General features: G+C 37.2%; 1 protein-coding gene across 1 annotated transcript; it reads left to right on the plus strand.

Annotated features, from left to right (window-relative positions):
* Nucleotides 1-4,722: 4,722 nt before the first annotated feature.
* Nucleotides 4,723-6,909, plus strand: LOC148028947 (pentatricopeptide repeat-containing protein At2g33680-like). Its single transcript, XM_087688512.1, has one exon. It carries the CDS (start codon nt 4,723-4,725, stop codon nt 6,907-6,909), a length of 2,187 nt encoding a protein of 728 aa, XP_087544638.1.
* Nucleotides 6,910-23,069: the final 16,160 nt, after the last annotated feature.

Raw genomic sequence — 23,069 nt, forward strand, 5'->3', positions numbered from 1 at the left:
ACTTTCTCATGGTTTGTTTGAGAATCTACTCAAAATACCAACAACAAAACTAATATTTGGCCTAGTGTTACATAAGTAGATGAGGATGCCAACCAACCTACTGTACCTCCCAATGTCTATTGTGTTGATGTATCCTCAATGGATAACTTCACATGGACCTCCATAGGTGTAGTTATCTCCTTACACTCGATCATGCCAAATGCTTTTAGGATCTCTCATGCATACTTCTTTTGAGAGATGCAGATTTAGACTCTTGCTAGACTTCAATCCCCAAATAAGAATGCAACAAGCCAGAAGGTCGTCCACATATAAGATAATCACTACAAACTTTTCATCATCCTTGTAAACACACAAGCTAGCATCTAAGGCACATCTTTTGATATTCAAGTCTAAAAAGAATTTATCTATCCATTGGTGCCATCCTCTAGGGGCTTGTCTCAGCCTATACAATGCTTTCTTCAGCTTATAAACTTTGTTCTCATAATGGGGGGACTCAAACCCCAGTGGGCTGAGCCAGGTACACCTATTCCTTTAGGTCCCATTCAAGAAAGTTGATTTCATATCCATTTGGTAAATTGGCCACTTTCTATGAGTTTCCAATGCAAATACTATGTAAATAGTGGTCATTCTAGCAATTGGAGCAAATGATTCTTGAAAATCAAATCCTTCAACTTGTGAAAATCCATATGTAACTAATCTAGCTTTATACTTTTCTAAGCTTTCATTAGCCTTATACTTTACCTTCCAAACCCACTTGGTGCTAATAATCTTCCTCTTTTCTGGCTGATCTACTAGCTCCAACGTATCATTATTCATTATGCTATCATACTCAACTTGTATAGCTACTCTCCATGCTTGATTGGTACGTGCTTCTTCCAAATATGTTGGCTCCTTTACTTCTCTCATAATCTTAGCCATCAATGCCATATTGATTATGTGAGCAAAAGTCTTTATTTACTCCTCTATTATTAGAGACCGCCTTGGTCCATCTACCTTTTCACCAAGTGTGGTAGGCATAGGATTATTGTAATCATAGAGTTGCTTCACCCATCACAGAAATGGTTTTTTTGGTGGTGTGATTGCAAGTTGGTGAACTTTTTCTTCATCATCCAAAGATGATGCTTCCTCCTCCTTGAGGGTAGGGACAATACTTTGGATAGGTTCATAGTGGACTACTTCTTTGCTGGATGATAAAGTGGAAGGACTTATATTCTCCTCCTCCACTATATGTGGCTACTCCTTCAACACCACAAAACGACTTACTATGATCTCCTTTGTCTCTTGATCATACAATTTGTAAGCCTTCTGCTCATCAATATAATCAACACCATATTAGAGAATTTAAAAATCTTCCAAGTTCCACTTTCAAATAAGGAGTAAAGATTTGGCCATGCGGCTAAATCTTAACCTATGCTTCAATGTGGAACTTGGAAAGATAACGTATATAGCAATTAGGGTAGACTCTACTTTCAAGTAAGGGGACAAGATTTGATCATGTGGCCAAATATTAACTATATTGGGAATTTACAAACTATATGAGAATTCTCAAATTCCCTAATATAGTAGTCCCAAAATATATATTTTGTGCTTTTTAGATTTAACTTGTTTCTCTTATCCTTTGAAACATATGAATAACATTCATATCCAAGAGTTTTAAAATGTAAGATAATTGGTTTCTTACCAAAATAGGCCTCATGAAGAGTTTTATCCTTAAGTGCATTTGTGTAACTCTAGTTGAGAATGTAGACTTCAATATTAATAACTTTTATCCAAAACTGGTTAGGTAATCCCTTGCTCTCAAGTATGCACCTTGCCATTTTTACAATGGTGCGATTTTGGCATTCAACAATGCCATTTTTCCAAGGTGTATATGAGGCGTCATTAATTGATGCTTAATCTCTTTGTTCTTGCAAAAGACTTCAAACTCCTTTGAGTGGAACTCACCATCACAATCTGTTCTAAACTTCTTCACACTTTGTCCTATTTCATTCTCAACAATTTTTACCTATTTTTTAAACTTACCAAAAGCTTGAGCCTTATAACAAAGGAAGAACATCCACATCTTCCTACTATAGTCATCGAAGATCAACATAAATTAAGAAGATCCTTCCAAGGCTTGTGTAGGCATTTTACTACACAAGTTAGCATGCACTACCTCTAGAGGATTCTTTACTCTATTCTTGCTTCTTGTGGAAATATCTTTCTATGTCACTTGCCCATCATACAAGCTTCACATGGCTCCTTCATTTCAGTTAATAGGTAGGTGAGCAACCATACCTTGCTTATGCATCTCCTTGAACACTACAAACCAACGTGACCAAATCTTTCATGCCAAAGTTTAGTTATGCCCACACCAACAGTGGCTATAAGAGCACTTAGCTCATATAGATTGTTCCTTCTTTCTCCTTTGCCAACATTGTTGATGATTTTTGCACCTGTCTTAGTGAATCTCGCCTCATGGCCAAGATCAGTAATAGAAGCAACTAATATCATATTTCTCTTAATCTCTTGAACATATAACACATTTAAAAGAGTTTTTTGCAACAACAAAGGAAATAGTACATGTGCCCTTAGCAGGGCATTTTGCATCATTCCCAACTATCGTAATGATGGGTTCTTGTAGAGGCTTCATAGAACTATATAGACCTTTCTTGTTAGCCATGTGACGAGAGGCGCCATTGTCCAATATCCATGAGCCAATAAATCCTTGTTTGATTTCACATTTTGAATTCCTCAGTACATTCCAAGCCTTTGATGCCTTTGTTATATGTTGAATCAAGGTTAAAACACTATCGAAATAACTTGTAACTAAGGTACACAATGCATCTACGCTCCTTCGTTTCCAAGCTCACAAAAGATATGTATTTGGAGGAAACATGACACTTGAATTTGATGGATCACATGTGGGTTGTGGTTCTGGGGTAGTCACCAACACCATCTCCAAAAGCAAACCCAATGGGGAGCCCAACTTGGTAGAGTGGGCTTCATCTTACTTGAATGATAAAATGAAAGTTTTACAAATTATTGATCCTCACTTGGAAGGTCGGTTCTATGTCAAAGGTGTGCACACACACACACACACACACACACACACACACACACACACACACACACACACACACACACACACACACAGAGTACACATTTGGAAAGAGAGAGGGGGAAAGGAAAGAAAAACATACATACACACACATAAATTGAAGAGAATAAAAGATGCGAAAAAGAGAGAAGGTAAAAAATTTTGGAGAGAGAGAGAGGGGGGACAAAAGTAAAACGAGAGAGAGAGAGAGAGAGAGAGAGAGAGAGAGAGAGAGAGAGAGAGAGAGAGAGAGAGAGAGAGAGAGAATGAGAAAATAGAGGATAAAAAAGTTTGGGAGAGAGAATTTGAAGAAGATAATAAAAAGATTTAGAGAGAGAGAGAGACATAGGATAAAAAATGAGAGAGAGGGTTGTTTGAGCAGGGCAACAATAAATTTTCAGCCTTTCTTGCGATTAAACTCTGAAATTTCTCTCTTTATAACACTCTTGCACCTTACAATTGTCTCAAGTTAACTCAGTAAAATCCAACCATTTGAGTCATCAGAGGTAGAGACATTGGGAAATCTCTATTGTAAACCCGGGTTTGACAGCTATCTCGAGATATGTGCTCAAAATTGCAAGCCTAGGACTTGAATTCTAGCAACTGATATTTAAGAATTTCAAGGAGATTCAAGAGGCCAACCAGCCCATATCAGATTTGAGGCTAAATTTGTCTTTCAAGAAGGAGAGTGAAGGCCAATCCCCAAGCTAGAGAGAGAGAGAGAGAGAGAGAGAGAGAGAGAGAGAGAGAGAGAGAATATGCAAGCCAATGCTAGGGGTCTCCCCCTTCACACACACACACACACACACAACATCTCTATTGGTGGATATATATTTCTAATCATGCATGCTATTGCCTCACGTGCTAGGATTAGTCATTTATCCCATCTCTCACAATGGGGAAAAAGTGATGTTGTGCTAGGATTAGTCATTTACCCCAACTCTCACAATGGGGAAAAAGTGATGTTGTGATCATATAATCATCAAAGATTGATGGAACTGAAGCTCTTTAAAAAATTGTGGATGATGAGACATGTGACAAGGCCTAGACCTCTTACCAAAACTTTAGCGGATGATCCTATGAGTTGCTTTGATGAGAACTCCATGTAGCATGACATGGTGTGGGCTCTGACTCAGGTACCCATGAACTCTCTTGGCATTCGAATCTTGATACGAAGGAGATGCGAACCATTGCAAAATACCAATGCTTTGAGAATACTGGTGCAAATGCCACGAGAACCTAAGCGTGAAGTCCCTAGCGATACAATTATTCGAGTCTGATGACGTGAGGCCATCATGTGAAGATTGCTCCGAGCCAGGGCCTCCATAGCTCCTGATGTGAGGACATCATGTGGAGATTCCTCTGAGCTAGGGTCTCCATAGCTGCCCCAAAGGAGGAGGTCGTCTCTTGATGTGAGGACGTTATGCGAAGATTGCTCGGAGCGAGGGTCTCCTTAGCTATGATACAATACAATTATCCAAATGTCTCCTGATGTGAGGACATTACGTGAAGATTGCTCTGAGCCAGGTTCTCCATAGCTGCCTCAGAGGAGTTGGAGGAGGAGCTCTGCTGCAGGAAGGCGCTCTGGCTTCTTGTTTTAGGTCTGGAGATGATGTTTTCCTTCTGCGGTGGCAGTGGAAGGCATGGCCGAAGTGCCTGTTGCTGTCGACACCATCATCGGCCTCCTCCAAGAATGCCGAGCCAAGAAGAACCTGACCCTGGCCAAGCAGGTGCACGCCTACATGTGCGACCACCAGCTCGAAAACCACTCCGCCCTCGGCAACTACCTTGTTCCGGTGCTGGTCGAATGCGGCAGCTTGTCCTGTGCTCGCCAGGTGTTCCACAAGCTCCCGTGTCGCAGCGTTCACTCTTGGACTGCCCTTATCTCAGACTGCACGGATCGCAGTGAGCCCCAGCATGCTTTCATCCTCTATCAGGACATGCAAATGGACCATGTCAGGCCTAACCTTTTCACATTTCTGGCCCTGGTGAAAGCTTGTGCTAGACTGGAAGATGTGGTGCCAGGACGGCGTGTACATGCAGACATCATTGTGCAGGGATGGGATCGCGAACTCTCTCTCAGCAACTCTTTAGTGGACATGTATGGCAAGTGTGGTTCCATTTCTGAAGGACAGGATGTGTTTGATCGAATACCCACTCGGGATGAAGTCTCTTGGACTTCATTAATTTCAGGATATGCCGATCATGGGCTTGGTAAAGATGCACTTTGCTGTTTTCACCGAATGCAGCTCGACGGAATTCCTCCGAATTCTAGCATTTTTGTTTGCAGCTTGAAAGCTTGTAGTGGGTTGAAAGACAAAGAAACTGGTCAAATATTACACTCTGAGGTTATCATAAAAGGGTTGGAAAGATGTGACCGTGTTGGAAATATTTTGGTGGATCTGTATAGCAAATGTGGCATGCTTGCAGAAGCCCGGCAAGTTTTTGACAAGATACCTGTTCAGGACTTAGTCTCATGGACTGCTTTAATATCAGGGTATGCAGAAGGTGCACTGATCGAGGAAGTGCTGTGTTGTTTTGAGCAAATGCAACAGAAGGGGATCTCTCCAAATTCTAGCACATTTGTTTGCAGTTTGAAAACTTGCCATGATAGACAAACTTTAGAAAGAGGTCACTTACTTTTTGCAGAGATTGTGAAACGGGGATTTTATGGAAATCTCATTGTAGGTAGTGCATTAGTAGACATGTACATCAGATGTGGCCTACCTGCGGATGCACAGAAGATATTTGACCAGCTGCCAGTTAGAAATGCAGTTTCCTGGACTGCATTGATTGCAGGATATGCTGAGAACCAGTTTGCTGAGGAGGCCTTAAACTGTTTCAACAACATGCAGGTTGATGGTGTATCTCCGGATGCTTTTGTGTTTGCATGTAGCTTGAAATCTTGTGGCATAATAGGGACTTTAGAGACTGGTCAAGATATACATAATGAGGCAGTCAAAAGAGGGCTGGAAAGAAAGCTTTCCTTCTCTAACACATTGGTAGACTTTTATGGTAAATGTGGTCTGCTTGCAGATGGACGTCAGGTGTTTGACAACATGCAGGTCAGAGATGTTGTAACATGGACTTCGATGATAAAATGTTATGGTGGTAACCATGAAGGTAAAATGGCTGTAGAATGCTTTGAGGATATGCATGGACAGGGTGTGAAGCCAAATGCTATCACGTTTATTTGTCTTCTAGATGCATGCTGCCATGGCAGCCTAGTCTGTGAGGGACAACAATATTTTCAGGTTATGCAGGAAGTCCATAAGATTGAACCAACTTTAGAGCATTATGCTTGTATGGTTAATCTCCTTGCACATGCAGGGAAACTTTATGAAGCAGATAAATATGTTGAAGCCATGAGATCCTCTCAATGCAAAGAAGAAGTTCTCACGGCTTTGCTTAGTGCCTGTAAAATCCATGGGGAAGTGGACTTGGGACTAAAATGCTTTCACCAGCTAATCCAGATAAATCAAGATGATGCTTCTCCTTACTTAACAATGGCTGACATTTATGTAAGTGCCGGCAGGTTAAATGATGCAACCCAAATAGAAGAGATGAGAAAATGTGCAGGGGTCATGAAAAAGCCTGCAAGTGTCTCCATAGAGGTGAACAATATTTTGTATGAATTTATGGTTGGTGATGATGAGAAAAGTGATGTCTTGGCAATGTTCCTTTTTATGATTTTGCAAATGAGGGACCAAGAATATGTTCCCAATGTGGACTTGAACTTGGCACATTTATCTGTTGAAGAAACTGAATTAACATCTTCTGAAGTTCAATCTATGTATCACATAACAGAATGGGAACATGACATGAAATGATGAAATAAAAAGGTAAGACAGTTATCACACCCACAGTGCAGAATTAGTTGTCAGTCATTGACTTGGAACTTCATGGCTGGCTGACTAAGATTGATGTTCTAAGGTCAGGTAAGCCTTGTGCTAGCCTTATTAGGCTTCAAGGAATGCATGTGACTGTCCTTAGCTGTGTTTCTTCATTGTGTTGGGGGGGGGGGGGGGGGGGGGGGGGACGGTAGCAGGGAAGGAGTCTATTAAGAATGAGCTAGTTCCACTATAAGGAGAGTTGAGAGGTGAGAGAAAGAAGTGTAGAGGAGAGAATGAGTAACGAGGAGAGAGAAATACTTGAAAGATAGGAAAGAAGAGGGAGAAGCTATGGAAGTTGAGCAAGGAAGTCGGATGAGAGATAATAATTGTATTATTTTCAAAAGATATGAAAATTACATGTTTCACACCTTTTATACCTATATTAGTGACTAGGTATTATTAATAATTTCTCACTAAAATATATCTTCTTAGCTTATTATGTTAGTGACTAGGTATTATTAATAATCTCTCACTAAAATATACTTTTTTAGTTTATTATAATTTAAGAATTTTTAAATATTTTTGCCCACAAAAAATAAATAATGATTGAGAAGGATGGATGAAATATAGTACTCCTTTGATTTGAGCTATATAAAATATAGAAAATAAATGAAGAAGTTAAGATATATGGATTGAAATGAAGACATTAAGGAAAGCCTTGGTCATATACATAATCTAGATGTCTCTAAAAAGAAATTAGAATCTTTAGATCTTCAAGAAACAAGCATAGTAATGAATAGATAGCTTGTAAAAATAAATCTTGTTGAATAAATTATTATAACTTTTGATAAGTATTTAAATGATGTGTGTCACATATCAAAATATGGCTATTTAAGAATACTTTGATTCTATATAGGTGGCATATTTGGAAATTACGTAGAATAAAAACTATTCTAAATTAGACTGCTATTTGACTCCTGTCTACATCATTATTGGCTCCATTGTAACTATGCCTCAGTCATTAATGCATTTTGTAAGGAGGGAAACTCATATAGTTTTCGGTCTCTAAGAAGCTTCCTCAGGTGGCAAGCCTTTTTATTTGATGAAATACTCAATTATAGAATGAGAGTGGAGTTTTTTTTAAAGCTAACTTATGATCTCCTTAGGAATGTACTGAATGAGATATTTTTCATTCATAGGAGGCAGCTCATCAACTATATCCACTTGAGTATCATAAAAGGGCTTGAGCTAATTAAACTTGAAACACATTATGAATCTTAGTAGAAGAGGGCAATTCCAGTCTATATGCCAAGTTTTCAATGTCCTTCAAGATCTTGTAGGGTCCATAAAACTTGAGCAAGTTTGTTATTAGATCCATTCTTAGAGTAACGAGACTTGGGTACTTTCAGCAAGACCAACTCTCTTTCTTAGAACTCTAAAGGTCACATTTTCTCATCAGCATACATCATTTAATCTTGAGCCTTTCTAAGATTTATATTACACTGTTGAAGAAGGGTTTGCATTCTTTTTAATTCTTTTTCATGACTGAAAATGATTGTGGGTAAGGACACCTTAAAATCATATATAGCACGAGTGGAGTTATCATAAATAAACTTAACCAAATGTAGCCATGAATCCCTCGCATGCTGCATATCATGACAAAAATGGTAAAGGTAAGTCTCCAATAACTTATTTATCCTTTTTATTTGACCATTAATTTGTGGATGATAGGTTGTAGAAGAAGCCAACTTAGTACCCATGGAGTTGAATATTGTCTGTTAAAAGTTGCTCATGAACTTGAAATCTTTATTATGTACAATCACATGCGATAATCCATGTAATCTAAAGTTGCTCATGAACTTGAAATCTTTAATATTGTCTATCAAAAGTTGCTCATGAACTTGAAATCTTTATTATGTACAATCACATGCAGTAATCCATGTAATCTAAAGATCTGCTCCATGAGCTGACTAGTCACATGTGAAGCAGTAAACTGTCTTGGTAGGAATGAAATGGGTTGCTTTGGTGGGTTTATCTACTACTACATAAATACTAACTATTCCATCTTCTTTTTGTAGTAGGTAAGCCAATAATGAAGTCTATGGTAATATGTATCCATTTGCCTTTAAGAATAGTTAATGACTGCAATAGACTACTTGGCTTATGGATGGTGTCTTTATTTTGCTAATAAGGTATACACTTCATGACATAACGCTTTACATCTCTCCACAATCCTTTTCAATAAAGGCTTTTGTTGATCTCATCATAGGCCTTATATACTTCAAAATGTCCAGCTAAATGCGAAAAATGTAACTCTATAATTTTCAATTTAAAAGAAGTAGAGGGAATAACAATCTTGCCATTAAGCCAAATTAGGGCATTTTTAGGATGATAATGTGAGCTCTCCTCCATGAGGTCTTGCTATAGTTTTTGAAATATATGACTGAGCTCATTATCCAAAAGATAAGCCTCATGTAACTCTTCAATCCAATCACTATGTAGCTCAGTAGACTTTACATATCCACATTTTGGAGAGAGAATTAGCTACCACATTGTGCTTACCTCTTGTATGAGTGATGTCGAAATCATAATTTTGTAAAGTAGCTATCCACCTATGTTACTTTAGAGTGAGGTTTGACTAAGGTAATACTTTAGGACCTTGTGATCACTTTGAACCTAAATTGGAACTACCATACAAATAACGGTGCAACTTCTTTATCGTATGAAAAATAGCAAACTCTCTTGGTCATAGACATTCATAGCCATCTTTTTATCTGTAATATTGCGACTCTCAAAAGCAATAACTCCATGCTCCTGTAGCAATACAGCCCCTATACTATGACCATTGGCATCACATTGTATGGTGAACCCTCTAGAGAAAATAAACATACTAAAATAGAAGCAGAAGTAAGGAGTTCCTTTAACAGAACCAAGATATTATCTATAAGTGCATCCCAAAAAAATGCTTCTTTATTCAACCTATCAGTCAAAGAAGCTGCTATAGCCACATAATGCTTAATGAATCTCTAGACCAAATAAAGTAGTGGTGGTCGATGTTGGCCAATCTCTAACACACTACACCTTCTTAGGATTAGCATGTATCCTATTCTCACTAACAATATGGCCCAAGTACTCCACCTCACTTTGCATAAAAGAACACTTCTTCTTCTTAGCAAAGAGTTTGTGATGCCTCAATATATTAAAGATCTTCCTTAATGTAACAAATGATCTTGTAGTGTCTTGTTGTAAATCAGCATGTCATCGATGAAAAGAAGGACAAATTGAAATAGGAAAGGTTGTAATATCTTATTCATTAGACTCTAGAAGATAATTGGAGCATTGGTAAGTCTTAAAGGTATTACCAAGAAATAATATAACCCATGATCAACCCTGAAGAATGTTTTAGCTTCATCACTCTCTTGCATACGGATATGATGATATTATGATCTTAGTAAATTTTGGTAAAGAACCTCGCCCCCTTGAGCTCATCAAGTAAATGGTAACTGAAATATTTCTAAACTTGTTGTCTTCTTGTTTATAATCCATTATTGGACTATTTGCTGTCTTGAAATTGCCTTGAGGTCTTGAAGCATTAAATGATAGATAAATTGGTACTCCAAAGCCCCCCACTTAGTGTATGATTGCTGCCATAAATATTATCAACATGTCCTTGTTTTAAAATAGTCCTTAGTTGTCCAAAAGTAGGCTGAAATGTAGATTCTTTTTTGTACTTTCTTTCGTACCGTTTCGCAAGCTCAAGGGCCTTGAAAAGAGTGGTGGGGTTTTGCACTGTAACATCAGCTCTGTGATAATGAATGTTTTAGACCATACATATACTTGTGGAGTTTAACTTCATCACCTATACTCTCTACATATATAGTAAGATTGAGAAATTGGTTTGTATACTCCTGCACATTTAGGCCTCTTTGCTCTAGTCTATACCATGTTTGTGCCAATATCTATTTTTTAAGAAGAGAAACAAAGACCTCACCCATAAGTGTCTTAAATGCATTCCAATTCTCTCTAGTATGTTATCCTTCTTAATGTACCTCCACTAAGTATGTGTAAACCCTTCCAAATGTAATGAGGCAAAGTGGATCTTCATAACATCGATATTAGGAAATCTATTTCTTTAGGTTGATGGTGAAGATGATTGCTCGTTGTACTTTACTAAATTATTTTATATTATATTTTAACTTCCTCTCATAAAAAGGTTGTTGTCCCAAAATAGCTGATCATGATTGGTAGGCATTGGACTTCCAAAATGTGATGGTACTCTTCCATAAGGTGGCAAAGAATTACTTTGGAACCTATTCGGTTAAGGATTGAACCCATAAGCTTGTGGATTAACATTATTTATGCTATTCAAATAATCATAATTTCTTTGTGAATTCTCTCCTACTTCATATTGACTATTTGGAATGCCTCTTTGTCCAATAATACCCTGACTTTAAACATTAAGATTGGGTGGCTAAAGTGGAATTGATGGCTCACTATTTGATTATGCTTTTTCCCTAGCACCCTCGGTATATCCATTCACATTTACATCCATTGAGAGAATTGAGCTATAATTTGTGCATTAGACTCTACCAATTTGTTGATTGAAGCATTCTTTTCGATTGTGGAATCCACCATCTTTTCAATAGAAGACATTGTTTGATGGTGGCTGGACAAGACCATTTGCTCAACTCTTGATAGTAGCTTTGCATGCTTATGAGTATGTCTATTCTCATATTCATACATGGTATGATTAAGAGTGTTAATTTCTCCTTGCATTTGAGGTTCTTCAGGGCTCTCTTAAGGTGTGTTTTTCAGCAAGGTATCTCTGATTTGTTGGGCATGTTCATCTTGAGTCTTATTCTTCCCTAGAGACATGCCATAGTAGTACAGTCCTACAGGATCCCCTGTCAGCAAATTGTCTACAACTTGAATTAGAAAACTCCGATGATCAAAATTTTTGGTTCAAATCAAAGCCAAAAATACTCTCTTTGACATGATTACTAGCATGCTATAATAGATTTAAAACAAAAAAATTTGTAATTCAATCCCTCTAACTGAATTGTCTAGTCTTGCACCCTATATCAACCTATAAGTACCAAGTTTTCAGATGTGGGACCAAAATGGGTGTACCTAATGGCTACCAAACCTTGTGGGGAGCCGAATAGAACCTGTGGGAAACCTGTAGTACCTACAGGTGTACCCCAGTATTGAGGATGGTACATGTAATGACCTATTTATACTCTGTAGTGCCCTATAATGGCCTTGTTCTACTCTATTTTAAATTTTCAAGAGACTTGGATATTCATGATTACTTGAATCTTTAATCCTCCATACATGGCACCTATGCGAGGGATGAAACAATATGATAGGCTCCCTACATGGGCTCCGAATCATTGGGAGGTGGGTAAAGTTCCATTCGGGTTGGTTGGTTGCATCCCTTTGGGATCTTTGATAGTAGGGGAGGGTCACCACTCTTTTGTCCCACTATCTCCCCCGAAATCCACCTTTTTTCTCAGTGAAAATCTCAATATGGTAGAGACATGCTACTCGTCAGTCAACATGATATGTATAATTGACAATATCCATTCAGCTCATTTAATGTAGTGCAATAGAATGGAATTGGAATTGACAAAATGAGTAGGGAGAGAGTCTTTTCACGTAGTGACTTAACTTATCCTTTACAATGGATTTTTAATATACTTTTGCCATGAATGAATCAATTATTAGCAAGACATTGGATTAGAGTAATGATTACAACTAACAATTCACTCTTGAACAAGAAGTTTAATGTAATATCCTGATGCGATCTCTCAGTCAAATGGATTAAGCCCAATAAATGGATAGATGAGAGAGACCAAGAATTGATGAAAAGTACCTCTTGTGTGGCTTGATGAAGGCTTGAATACTCCCAAATGCTCAAATAGGCCTTTGGTTGCTGAATGATGATGAAATAACCTTCAATCCTTGCTCCTTGAATGCTTGAAAGTAATCTTGAAGCATTGGAGATTTAAGATTGAAGTTCAATCCCATTTGTCCCAAATCTTGACTCAAGAATAGACTCTAAAGCTCAATAATGCTCCATTTGCACCAAGAATGCTCCAATGTTGATGATGAAGGATCAAAAGCATGTAAATTCTCTTGAAAAGAAAGGCCTCAACCCTCATTAATGTTCAAAAACCATGAATGCTTGAAGAAAAATCCTTGAATTTCTCCTACATGGAAGCTTGAAAGAGTTGAAGCAAGCTTCAATGTCACTTCTCTTGTTCAAATCTTGGAAGGATCTTGCTATAGATAAACTCTATGAGCATGAAAGGAAGTACAATTCCCTTAAACCTATAGAGGTTTGCTGAAATTTCAATGGCTGTTCATGACCTGAACTAGTAGGGTTTACGGAGAATCGAGGCTGAAGAAATGAGCTTGAATGACATGCATTTTAGTCAAGAACTTGCCGATTATCATTGTTGAAGAAGCCTTGAAGCCTTTATGATAAACACATGTCTTGAAGGGGAGAAGCCGAGTGTTGAAAATCAGTGCGATTTGTGCTAATCTACTAGTGCACACGTGGCAATCATTCCCATAATCATTGGTTATTAATGTAATCTTTGAAGTGAGAAGAATTAGTAGGAAGCAATGGTTGATGTCTTTGATACATACGAAGAAAAGTCTTGAAGCAAATCCACCATGGGAGAACAAGCTTGTAGGAAGAAAAACAAGACTCTTTCTTCAACTAGAGTTTGTTCTTTAACTAAGTCAGGTTAGCCCCTATTTTACCAAGTTACCTTCAAAATAGCCTGTAATGGATGCACTACTTGCTATTTTAGCCACAGAGTGGTTAAATCTCTCCAAGATCTTTGTCAAAGCTCCAAGATTAGTCTTTGCTTCAAGTAGAATGCTTACAAGTACCTGCCATGTGTCTCTTGTATCTGTTGTCCAAGATTTAATGGTGGAAAATAGAGAAAATATATTTGAAAATGAGAAAATTGAATGGATCAAAAGCCCAAGATTTGATACTACATGTCAAGGGGAGAGGTGAGAGAAAGAAGAGTAGAGGAGAGAGAAAAGAGGGGAGAGAGTGAGTGACAAGGAGAGAAAAGATTGGAAAGATAAGAAAGAAGATAGAGAAGCCATGGACATTATGAGGAAGGAAGTGGGATGAGAGACAATAATTGTACTATTCTCAAAAGATATGAAAAATTACATGTCTCACACCTTTTATACCTATGTTAGCATGACTAGATATTATTAATAATCTCTTACTAAAATATATCTTCCCAACTTCTTACATTCATACTCATACTGGCTATGGTCTACCATGTAAAAAGTGGACAAATTCTTTTTGTTGAGAAATTAAGGTGACTTAGCAAGCTTGAAGGTTAAGCTTTTAATATTCTTTTATGGTTTTATTGAACTTAGGCAACTAGGCTACAATTTCTAAAAGGATGCCAAACCTCACTTGTAAAGATGGTTTAAATTGGAGTCTTAATATATGCATAAGTAGGGCCTTGTACAACTTATACTTTTGCTTATGGGATTAATAGCCCGATGTGGCTCTACAATCTTCTAGAAGTTTCTTTAGAACTTCCATTGCGTGCTCCTTTAATTAGAGACCCTTCTCGCAAACAAATAGTGAATAAAAAACCTAGACCCTATTACTTGAAGCTCTAGAACTCCTCTAGAAGTAAACTGTGCTTGACAAAATCAACAACTTTGTATTGAATAGTAAATTGAATATTGTTCTTATGTTATCAAAGCAATCCATTTGTCTAACTTTATAACTTAGGAAAGAAAATAGGTTTTTAGTTGAGGATTTCTTTCCACTAACAATACTCTCTTCTCCAATATTCTTGTCCTCAAAGGCTTCTATGCTTTTCTATACTTTGCTAGCCACCAATACTGGGGTTCTTTGATACTCTTATATCAATAACTATTTTTCACTAATATCTAGACCCTTTTAGAGCTCTTAGTGACCAAATATTGCAGTTCCTATTTCTTTTCATCTAGGAGCTCCATTCCTAATTAAATGAATCAACTTACCAAGATTAAGATAAATGGAATTGGAGTTTAAAAAGTAGACTCACCCTTCTACAATGTGCACACGTGTTGTGATATAGAATGCCTCTATGAACATCCTTGGATTTGGATGTTTTTGGATGAAATGTCTTCATGTTCAACATGGTTTGAGGTATGCAAATGTAGCAATGATATGTTTATAGAGACATCCACAACACCCATTACTTGGAGAAAAAGGTATTGCTCAAGCTAACATAGTAACTTTTAAAATTAGGGTAATAATAATTATATGAGGAAAAATGTGGGCTTTTTGAGCCAAAATTTAAGACACATGAAAAATACTATTAGAGAAATGAAAAATATTGATGTAGGATATTTTGATTGAGGATTTTAATCTTTTTAAGGACATAGATGAATCTATTATGCTTATTCCAATTTGATTTGAGTACTCATATGACTACATTCTAAGCTCTAAAAGGGACGTTATGGCATTTTTTAAGGTGGATCCATCTCAATCCACATCAACATGAGAGAAACCTAATGACACATTAGTCATAACATGTGGGTGCGGAATCTTCACCTTGTCTCTTCTTGACAATTGTAATGTACTTGGTGGAATGACCTATGACCGTAATCTACCACTATAAGATCTATCAATAAAACCATGACTAGGAGACTCCTTTGGTCCACTCAATGTTTGTGAGATTGCTGACCTATTTTCTACATAGCCACACTCTCATGCACATCCGCCCAAAATCTATCCTATACACATTACTATACTAGTTGCTCATTTCATTACAGACAACATACTTGGTAACTCTCAATTTATGTGTAATAGGGTTATAGCATTCATATCCCTTCTATCTAAGAGAATATCCCACAAATTCACAGTTTTAAACTTTGGGATCCAATTTACTATGCAACTCATCAAGAATATGCACATAAGCAATACATCCAAATACTTTCACATACGACAGATTTGACTTTGTATATGTATGCTTCTCCTCAAGTGACATATGATGAACATGAGATATGGGTGTCTTGTTCATAATGTGTACAACAATAGCAACTATTTCATCCCAATAATAATGAGGTAATCTTTTTTAATACATAAATGCATGAGTCATCTCTACAATATGCATATTTTTGTACTCAGTAACTCCAATTTACAATGAGTATGTCTACATGTAAACTACCTCTATATATGATTTTCTTGCAACCAATCAAATCATTGGAGAAGTACTCTTCCCCTCCATTTGACCTTAGGTATTTGATATGTGACTCTATTTTCTTCTCAACCACAATTTTAAAGCTTTTAAAAAACTTCTAGAAGATTATAAAGGATAATCAGATCAATTTGAGATGGTAGTTAGTAGTAGGTACATATGGACTATGGAGGATGACCCATCCTTAATTTCTTGATTTTCATTGTCAATTTAGACTTTAATAATCCAAAAATTTTCATATCATGTTGGTATGATTAGATGAACTCTCGACATGCAACATTGATAAATGGTCCTCACATCACTTTTGCATATTCCTTCAGGCTTCCACTAAACTCTTTTGTGCAACATTGCTCCCTACCACCCTATTGATGTTGCACATCATTCTAAATTTCGGCTCTACCAAGCATCAAATTTGAGAATCTAAGTCAAACTCCTATTGTTATTCATGATTCTCCCAGGTTATATGCTAGCACTTGCATCATATACTGTGGGGCACTAGTTAAGATGTATGGGTTGGTTGAGTGACACACTTTGGTATTCATATGTGATGATTTCCCTCATAGTATTCTTGTGTTGTGATGATAGAACCTTAGCCACCTACTTCAAGACGATGCATATTCTTGTGTGGTTCTTCCTGTACTTTCTATGTTGCATGCATGGCTTAGGTGATTTTTTCACAAATTCCATTTACTTCTTTGGATGCCATTGATTTTCATCTCATATATTTTTTTGGCAGCCAATCATTCTTTTTTATTGATTGGAGGTAGCTTCTTATGTTGGGCCACTAGTAGTTGTTGTAGTAGGGCATTTGTTTGTTTGCTAGTTGCAGGAAGCATGATTGGTTCGTTGATTGTGGGAATTTCTTGGATAATTCCCTAGTGCTAAAGGTGGGGATCACCTTGGCTTGGGGAAGCATCAAGTGAATGTGCTTTTTCACATAATCAACATGATGGTAGTTGGTTTGAAATTCCAAGGGCCACCATAGTAGAAATTTGCACCCTCACCTTGATAATATCATCATTGGAAATACCATATCGATCATTTTGTGAGCTCTTGCTAGAGTTCCAAATGTCATGGCAAGCCTAACAAAGCATTCTATCAAAGTGAGTTATTTGCCCTTTGCTTGTTCTTTTGCATCCTACAAATGGAGCATGAAACTTAATCAAGTTTGATGCCACTAGGGGTTGTGATTTGGATGTACTCACTTGATTGTGGGGTTGCCTTCAAATATTTATCCAAGGTTTTCTTCAACTTTTATACTTCATACTCCCTTGACTATGGGGCATCTTTGGCCATTAACAGTTGGCTATAGTTTTGATAATGGATCCACAAGCTTTTGCATACTACCATCCTCGGGAGTGGGCGACTCATTTTCTTTTGGTAGATTAGTATGAGGATTACCTAAGTGTTGTTGTGGATATGGGATTTTGGATTTAGTATGATGATTAGTTTAGTTATTTGGTTTAGGATGCTTATTTTGAGCAACAAATAGGGGGATGCATAGTCAACAACCTTTTATTTGTATACCATTGCAAATTCATGGTTATGGGCATTCCAAGAGTTGTAGTGGATTTTGTACCTATAGTTTCTGCTACAGAATTTTTAGACTATTTCTTGAGAATGGGTTTGGTCTTAGACTCACGACACATTGGTGGTTTAAAGTTTTAGATGCATTTGAAATTTGCAATTGGTGATTGCCTTGGCATAGTATCCTCATATTTTGAGTAGAGATTTGGGAACCCATTGTGGAGAGGTACATAGCCATCAATGGATCCTTCTTTGTTTGATTCCTTAGCTAACCTATTGTAGTTATCAAGACATTATGTATGTGTTACTTCAATTGTGGGAGTGAATATGATGTTGTGCTAATGGAGAGACTATGAAGTTTGCTCTAGAGGTGGTGCTCTAGAGACATTCTTCTTATTTATAATGTGTCATCCTTGTATTAATTTTGACAATCAATCCTTAAAGCGTGCACTCTTTCCTTGAAATAATCTATTGTAGTGATCAAGATGTTGCATATGTGTTTCTCCAACTATGGGAATGAATACAATATTAGGCTAATGGAGAGACTATGAAGGTCTACTACTCTAGAGGTGGTGCTCTAGAGACAAACTTCTCATTCATGATGCATCATGCTTGCATCAATTTTGATAATCAACCCTTAAATCATGCTTCTTATTCATGAAGTTGTAATTCTTGCATTCTTATACTTAGCACTATTTTCTTAAACTAACCTTCTATAGTCATCAAGACACTATGTATGTGTCACTCCAACTATGGGGGTGAGTATGATGTGCTAATGGAGAGACTACGAGGATCTACTAGAGGTGGTACTTTGACACATGTTGCTTGATTTTTATGTGTTTGGAATTCTTGCTTGAAAAAATGGATTCCTTGATAATTCAAATGACGTAACACTTTCATTCTATCTTATTACAAAAAGAAGCATTCCAAATCCTTCTTATTACAAGACTTACTCCTTGACTTGCATCTTTTATGAGAGTTCCCCTTGACATTTGACCTTCCTCTCACAAGGAGTGTAGTAGAGTTATTTGACTTGCAATTTTTTTTTCTATTCAACTTATCAGTGAGCAAACTACTCTTAACCTTAATACATGTAAGACCACTTATCAGTATATAGTTGCTAATGTCTCTCTCTTGAAAGTGTTCTAGCTCTCAAGAAAGATGACCAACAAGAACATAGACTTAATGAAATAAAGGAAAATGTTATTTTGTGATGTGAAATGGCTAAAAATAGTATAAAAATAAATGAGATGGTTGGACATAGAATTCCTCTCATCCATGTGGAGATCAACGAGTTTCTTCAACCATTATACATGCAAGGCAACACTTTCTTTCACATAAAAATCACAAAGTTTTTTACATACTATGTATGCTCCACTTGCCTCATCTTTTACATTAGCATACATGGACTTTGAGACTCTCAACACAATAGTGAAACATGCTAACTCATCCATTTCTTTCTATACATCTATAACCATGCTTGAGCTTAACACCATTGCATTTGATTGTATTTACCTACTTCTTTTGAATCAACACATTATAAATTCCCTTTTTCCATTAAGAAAGCTACTGCCATTCAAATTTCTAATATTAGAAAATGAATTTTTAGATGTGAATACAGAAGCCATAGTAGTTGCAATATGTTTTTCATACTAAAATAGCAATATAAACCCAATGGAAAGCTCAAAAGAGACCAACCAACAAAATATAATATGAGTGCCCCACAAATCAAAGCAAATCAATATCAGACCAGCCAAAAACCAATGCAAATATGATATTCCAACACTTCGAAAAGAATATTATTATCCTATAATTGTTGCTAGTTTTTGGGCTATTTTCCAAGCATCAAATAACCATCAGAGACTAATGCTTTAGAGAATGATACAACTAACATAATCACATAGTGTGAATATGCCTGTGAGTTTACCAAGTGTAGCCAATATGATCACTATAATTTGAGTTTACCAACATAATCACACACATTATTTAATCTAATGCATGTGAGTTTACCAACATAATCACACACATTATTTAATCTAATGCATGTGAGTTTACCAACATAATCACACACATTATTTAATCTAATGCATGTGAGTTTACTAAATGCAACCAGCATACTCGCTATTATGTGAGTATGACACAACAAAATAGTCAATTATGAAGGTTGGAAAGTGATTTGAGTAATCTCCAATGTGAATAAGGCATAGAAGAGTAATGTTTAAGCCTTAGGTTTCAAGGCTTAAAGGTAAAAAACCTTATGTAGTTTTACAAATAACTAAGAGCTACCTAAGATAGTGCAAATCAACCTAGGATGAGAGTTTATGTTTTCTGTAATCATATTGAAGAACAACACACTCAATCAATAGGCGACTAATTGGTTCTAGATATTCAAGGAAGAAGAAAAATTCATCTCTCTCTTTGTTATTTCTCTATTATAAAAATGGAAAAACCTCTAAGTAAAGGCCCTACTTTAAAGGATGCTTGAGACCTCTACTTAAACCCTCAACTTATAACAATTAGGGGCCCTACATACACATGACAAACTACCCCCCACTTAAGTAGGCCCTATGCTTGTACACATCACAATGTAATGAAGTGAACCTAATAGGATCTACGAGAGAGGAGTGCAAGAGAGAGAGAGAAAGAGAGTGATGAGATAAGAGAAAGACTAGAAGAAGAGAGAGAAAGAGAGAAAGAAGAGGAAGAAAGCCATGGAAGTTGTGAACATGAAGAAAGAGTTTATTGATTAATTGATGATGATTGACCTAACCCTCTTACACATTAAATACCATTAGTGTGACTGGAATTTTCCAAATAATTCTTATATGTTCCACTTCTTACAAGCCATCATGACTCAGAAGGTTTTATCCCCTAAAACAAAAGGAGAATGGGGGGGGAAGAAGTAATAGAGTACTACTCTATGCAGGAATACAAGGGAAATGAGTAGAGTAGGGGGATAAGTACCATGTGAAGTGGGGTCCGGAGAGGCATATGGAGTATGGGACATCATAGAAGTGGGCCTACACGCAAGACAATTGACCATTTCATGAAAATCAGGGCCTTGGATGAAGTAGACAATATGCTATCCAAAACAGGACTGCTCTAGAAAAATGATCATAACTTTAGGTAGGGAGCTCTGAATAGGATGATTGAGGTGTCAATGTGGAACTCATGAAGCACACTTTCAGCTATGTAGGTGGGGTTGGGTGAAAATTTTTCAAGATCAAAACTAATGCAAAATAGTTTGTTGTCCAGAAGTAGTTTGTAATCCAAATATGACCAATTGTGGTTAAGTTTCAGCCCCTCTCTAATCGATCAAGTGCGAAGCTACTTTTCTCTCTATCTAATGATTGCTTCAGGAATGTATTGAATAAGATCCTCTTCATTCATGGGCAACAACTCCTCCACATAGTCTTTTGGGGTCCCAATGAATGGTTTCAATAGGCTCACGTGAAAGGCATCATGGATCTTAGTGGAGGGAGGGAGTTGGAGGAGATAGGCCAAGTTACCCACTTTCTTGACTATCTTATATGGCCCATAATAGTAGTGTGCCAACTTATTGCATGAACCATCCTTGAGTGTGGCATATCGGGACTTGGAGACCTTGAGAAGTACCAACTCACATTCTTAAAACTCAAGAGAGTGCCTCCTTTCATCAACATATAACTTCATGTGGTCTTTGGCCTTTTTAAGGTTCACTTTGCACTATTGAAGCAAGGCTTGCATGTGGTCTGATTCCTCTTTCCCATTGGATTGAGATTTTCACTAAAGATGACTGTAGGAAGGGGCACCCAATAGCCATATAAGGCCTCGAAGGGGGACACTCCAATGTTGGAATGAGTGGAGTTATTGTAAGAAAACTTAGCCAAGTATAACCATGAATCCCATACATGCTGGACATTGTGACAAAAATGTTTCAAGTAGGTTTCAAGCCACTTGTTGACCCACTCTATTTGACCATTAGTTTGGGAGTGATAGGTTGTAGATGGAGCCAATTTCATCCCCATAGAGCTGAAAACTATCTACCAAAAATGGCTCATGAATTTGGTGTCTTGGTCATGCACTATAACATGTTCTGTAGCCCAAGCAACTTGAATACATGCTCCATAAATTGACCAGCCACTTGAGATGCTATAAATTGTGACTTGATGGGGATAAAATGGGTTGCTTTAGTGAGAATGTCAACTACTACATAAATGTTTTTCCAACCCTTCTTGATCATGGGAAAATTGGTGATAAAATCCATTCTAATGTGGATCCACTTGCCTTTCGGCATGGGCAATTGTTGCAATAATCCACCTAGCTTAAGATTGTTGTCCTTATTCTGTTGACAAGGCACACATCGAGACACAATGTCCTTAACATCTTTCCATAGGCCTTTCTGATAAAATCTCTTTGAGATGCGATCATAGGTTTTAAACACCCCTAGGTGACTAGCAATCAGTGAAGAATGCATCTCTTCTAGGATCCGTTGTGTGAAAGAGGAGGTGTGGGGAATTATAATCTAGCCATGTGCCTAGATGAGATCATTTTTGAGCTAATATTGGGAGTGCTCATCCATAGTGCCTTGCTTTAATTTTTGAAAGACAGGGCTGAATTCAACATTGAGCAAGTAGGACTCTTGAAGTTTCACAATCTAATCATTGTGACGTCCTGTGATCAAGGAGACTTTGTATGCCCACATAGAGAGAGTTAATCACCCACCACATTGTTTTTTCCATGGGTATGAGTGATCTCAAAATCATAAATTTGCAAAGTTTCCACCCATTGTCTTTACTTAGGAGTCAAATTAGATTGCGTCAAGAAGTATTTGAGCACGCGATGGTCACTTTTCACCTTAAATCTGCTGCCATATAGAAAATGGTGTCACTTTTTAATAGCATGAATGATTGCCAATATCTCCTGATCATAAATATGCAATTGACCTCTCTTTTTCATCCAATTTGTGACTCTCAAAGGCTATAACACCATGTTCTTGCAACAAAACAACCCCAAAGCCCCTTCCACTAGCGTCACACTGTACAACGAACTCTTTTTTGTAAAGTCAAGACGACACACAAGATTGGGAGTTGAAGTAAGTAATTCTTTTATTTGTTGAAAGCTACAATCAACTAGAGCATCCAAAAAAAAGTCCTATTTTTAAAGCCTATCTATTAATAATGCTGCAATCGTAGCATAATGGTGAATAAATCTTTGATAAAAGGAGAAGAGACCAAGAAAGCCATGTAAAGAGGTAGTATTATAGAGGATGGGGGCCAATCCCAAACACATTGCACCTTCTTGGGGTCAGCTTGTATCCCCTTTTCACTCACAATATGCCCCAAATACTCAAGTTACCATACTTTGCATGAAAATACATTTGCTTTCCTTGGCAAACAATCTATGCTCCCATAA

This window comes from Lygodium microphyllum, chromosome 11, assembly GCF_053477565.2.
Source record: "Lygodium microphyllum isolate KBCC chromosome 11, Lygodium_microphyllum_v1.1.10, whole genome shotgun sequence".
Classification (NCBI taxonomy): domain Eukaryota; kingdom Viridiplantae; phylum Streptophyta; class Polypodiopsida; order Schizaeales; family Lygodiaceae; genus Lygodium; species Lygodium microphyllum.

Coding starts and splice junctions, on each gene's coding strand:
- LOC148028947 (XM_087688512.1), top strand. CDS start 4,723: ATGGCCGAAGTGCCTGTTGCTGTCGACACCATCATCGGCCTCCTCCAA.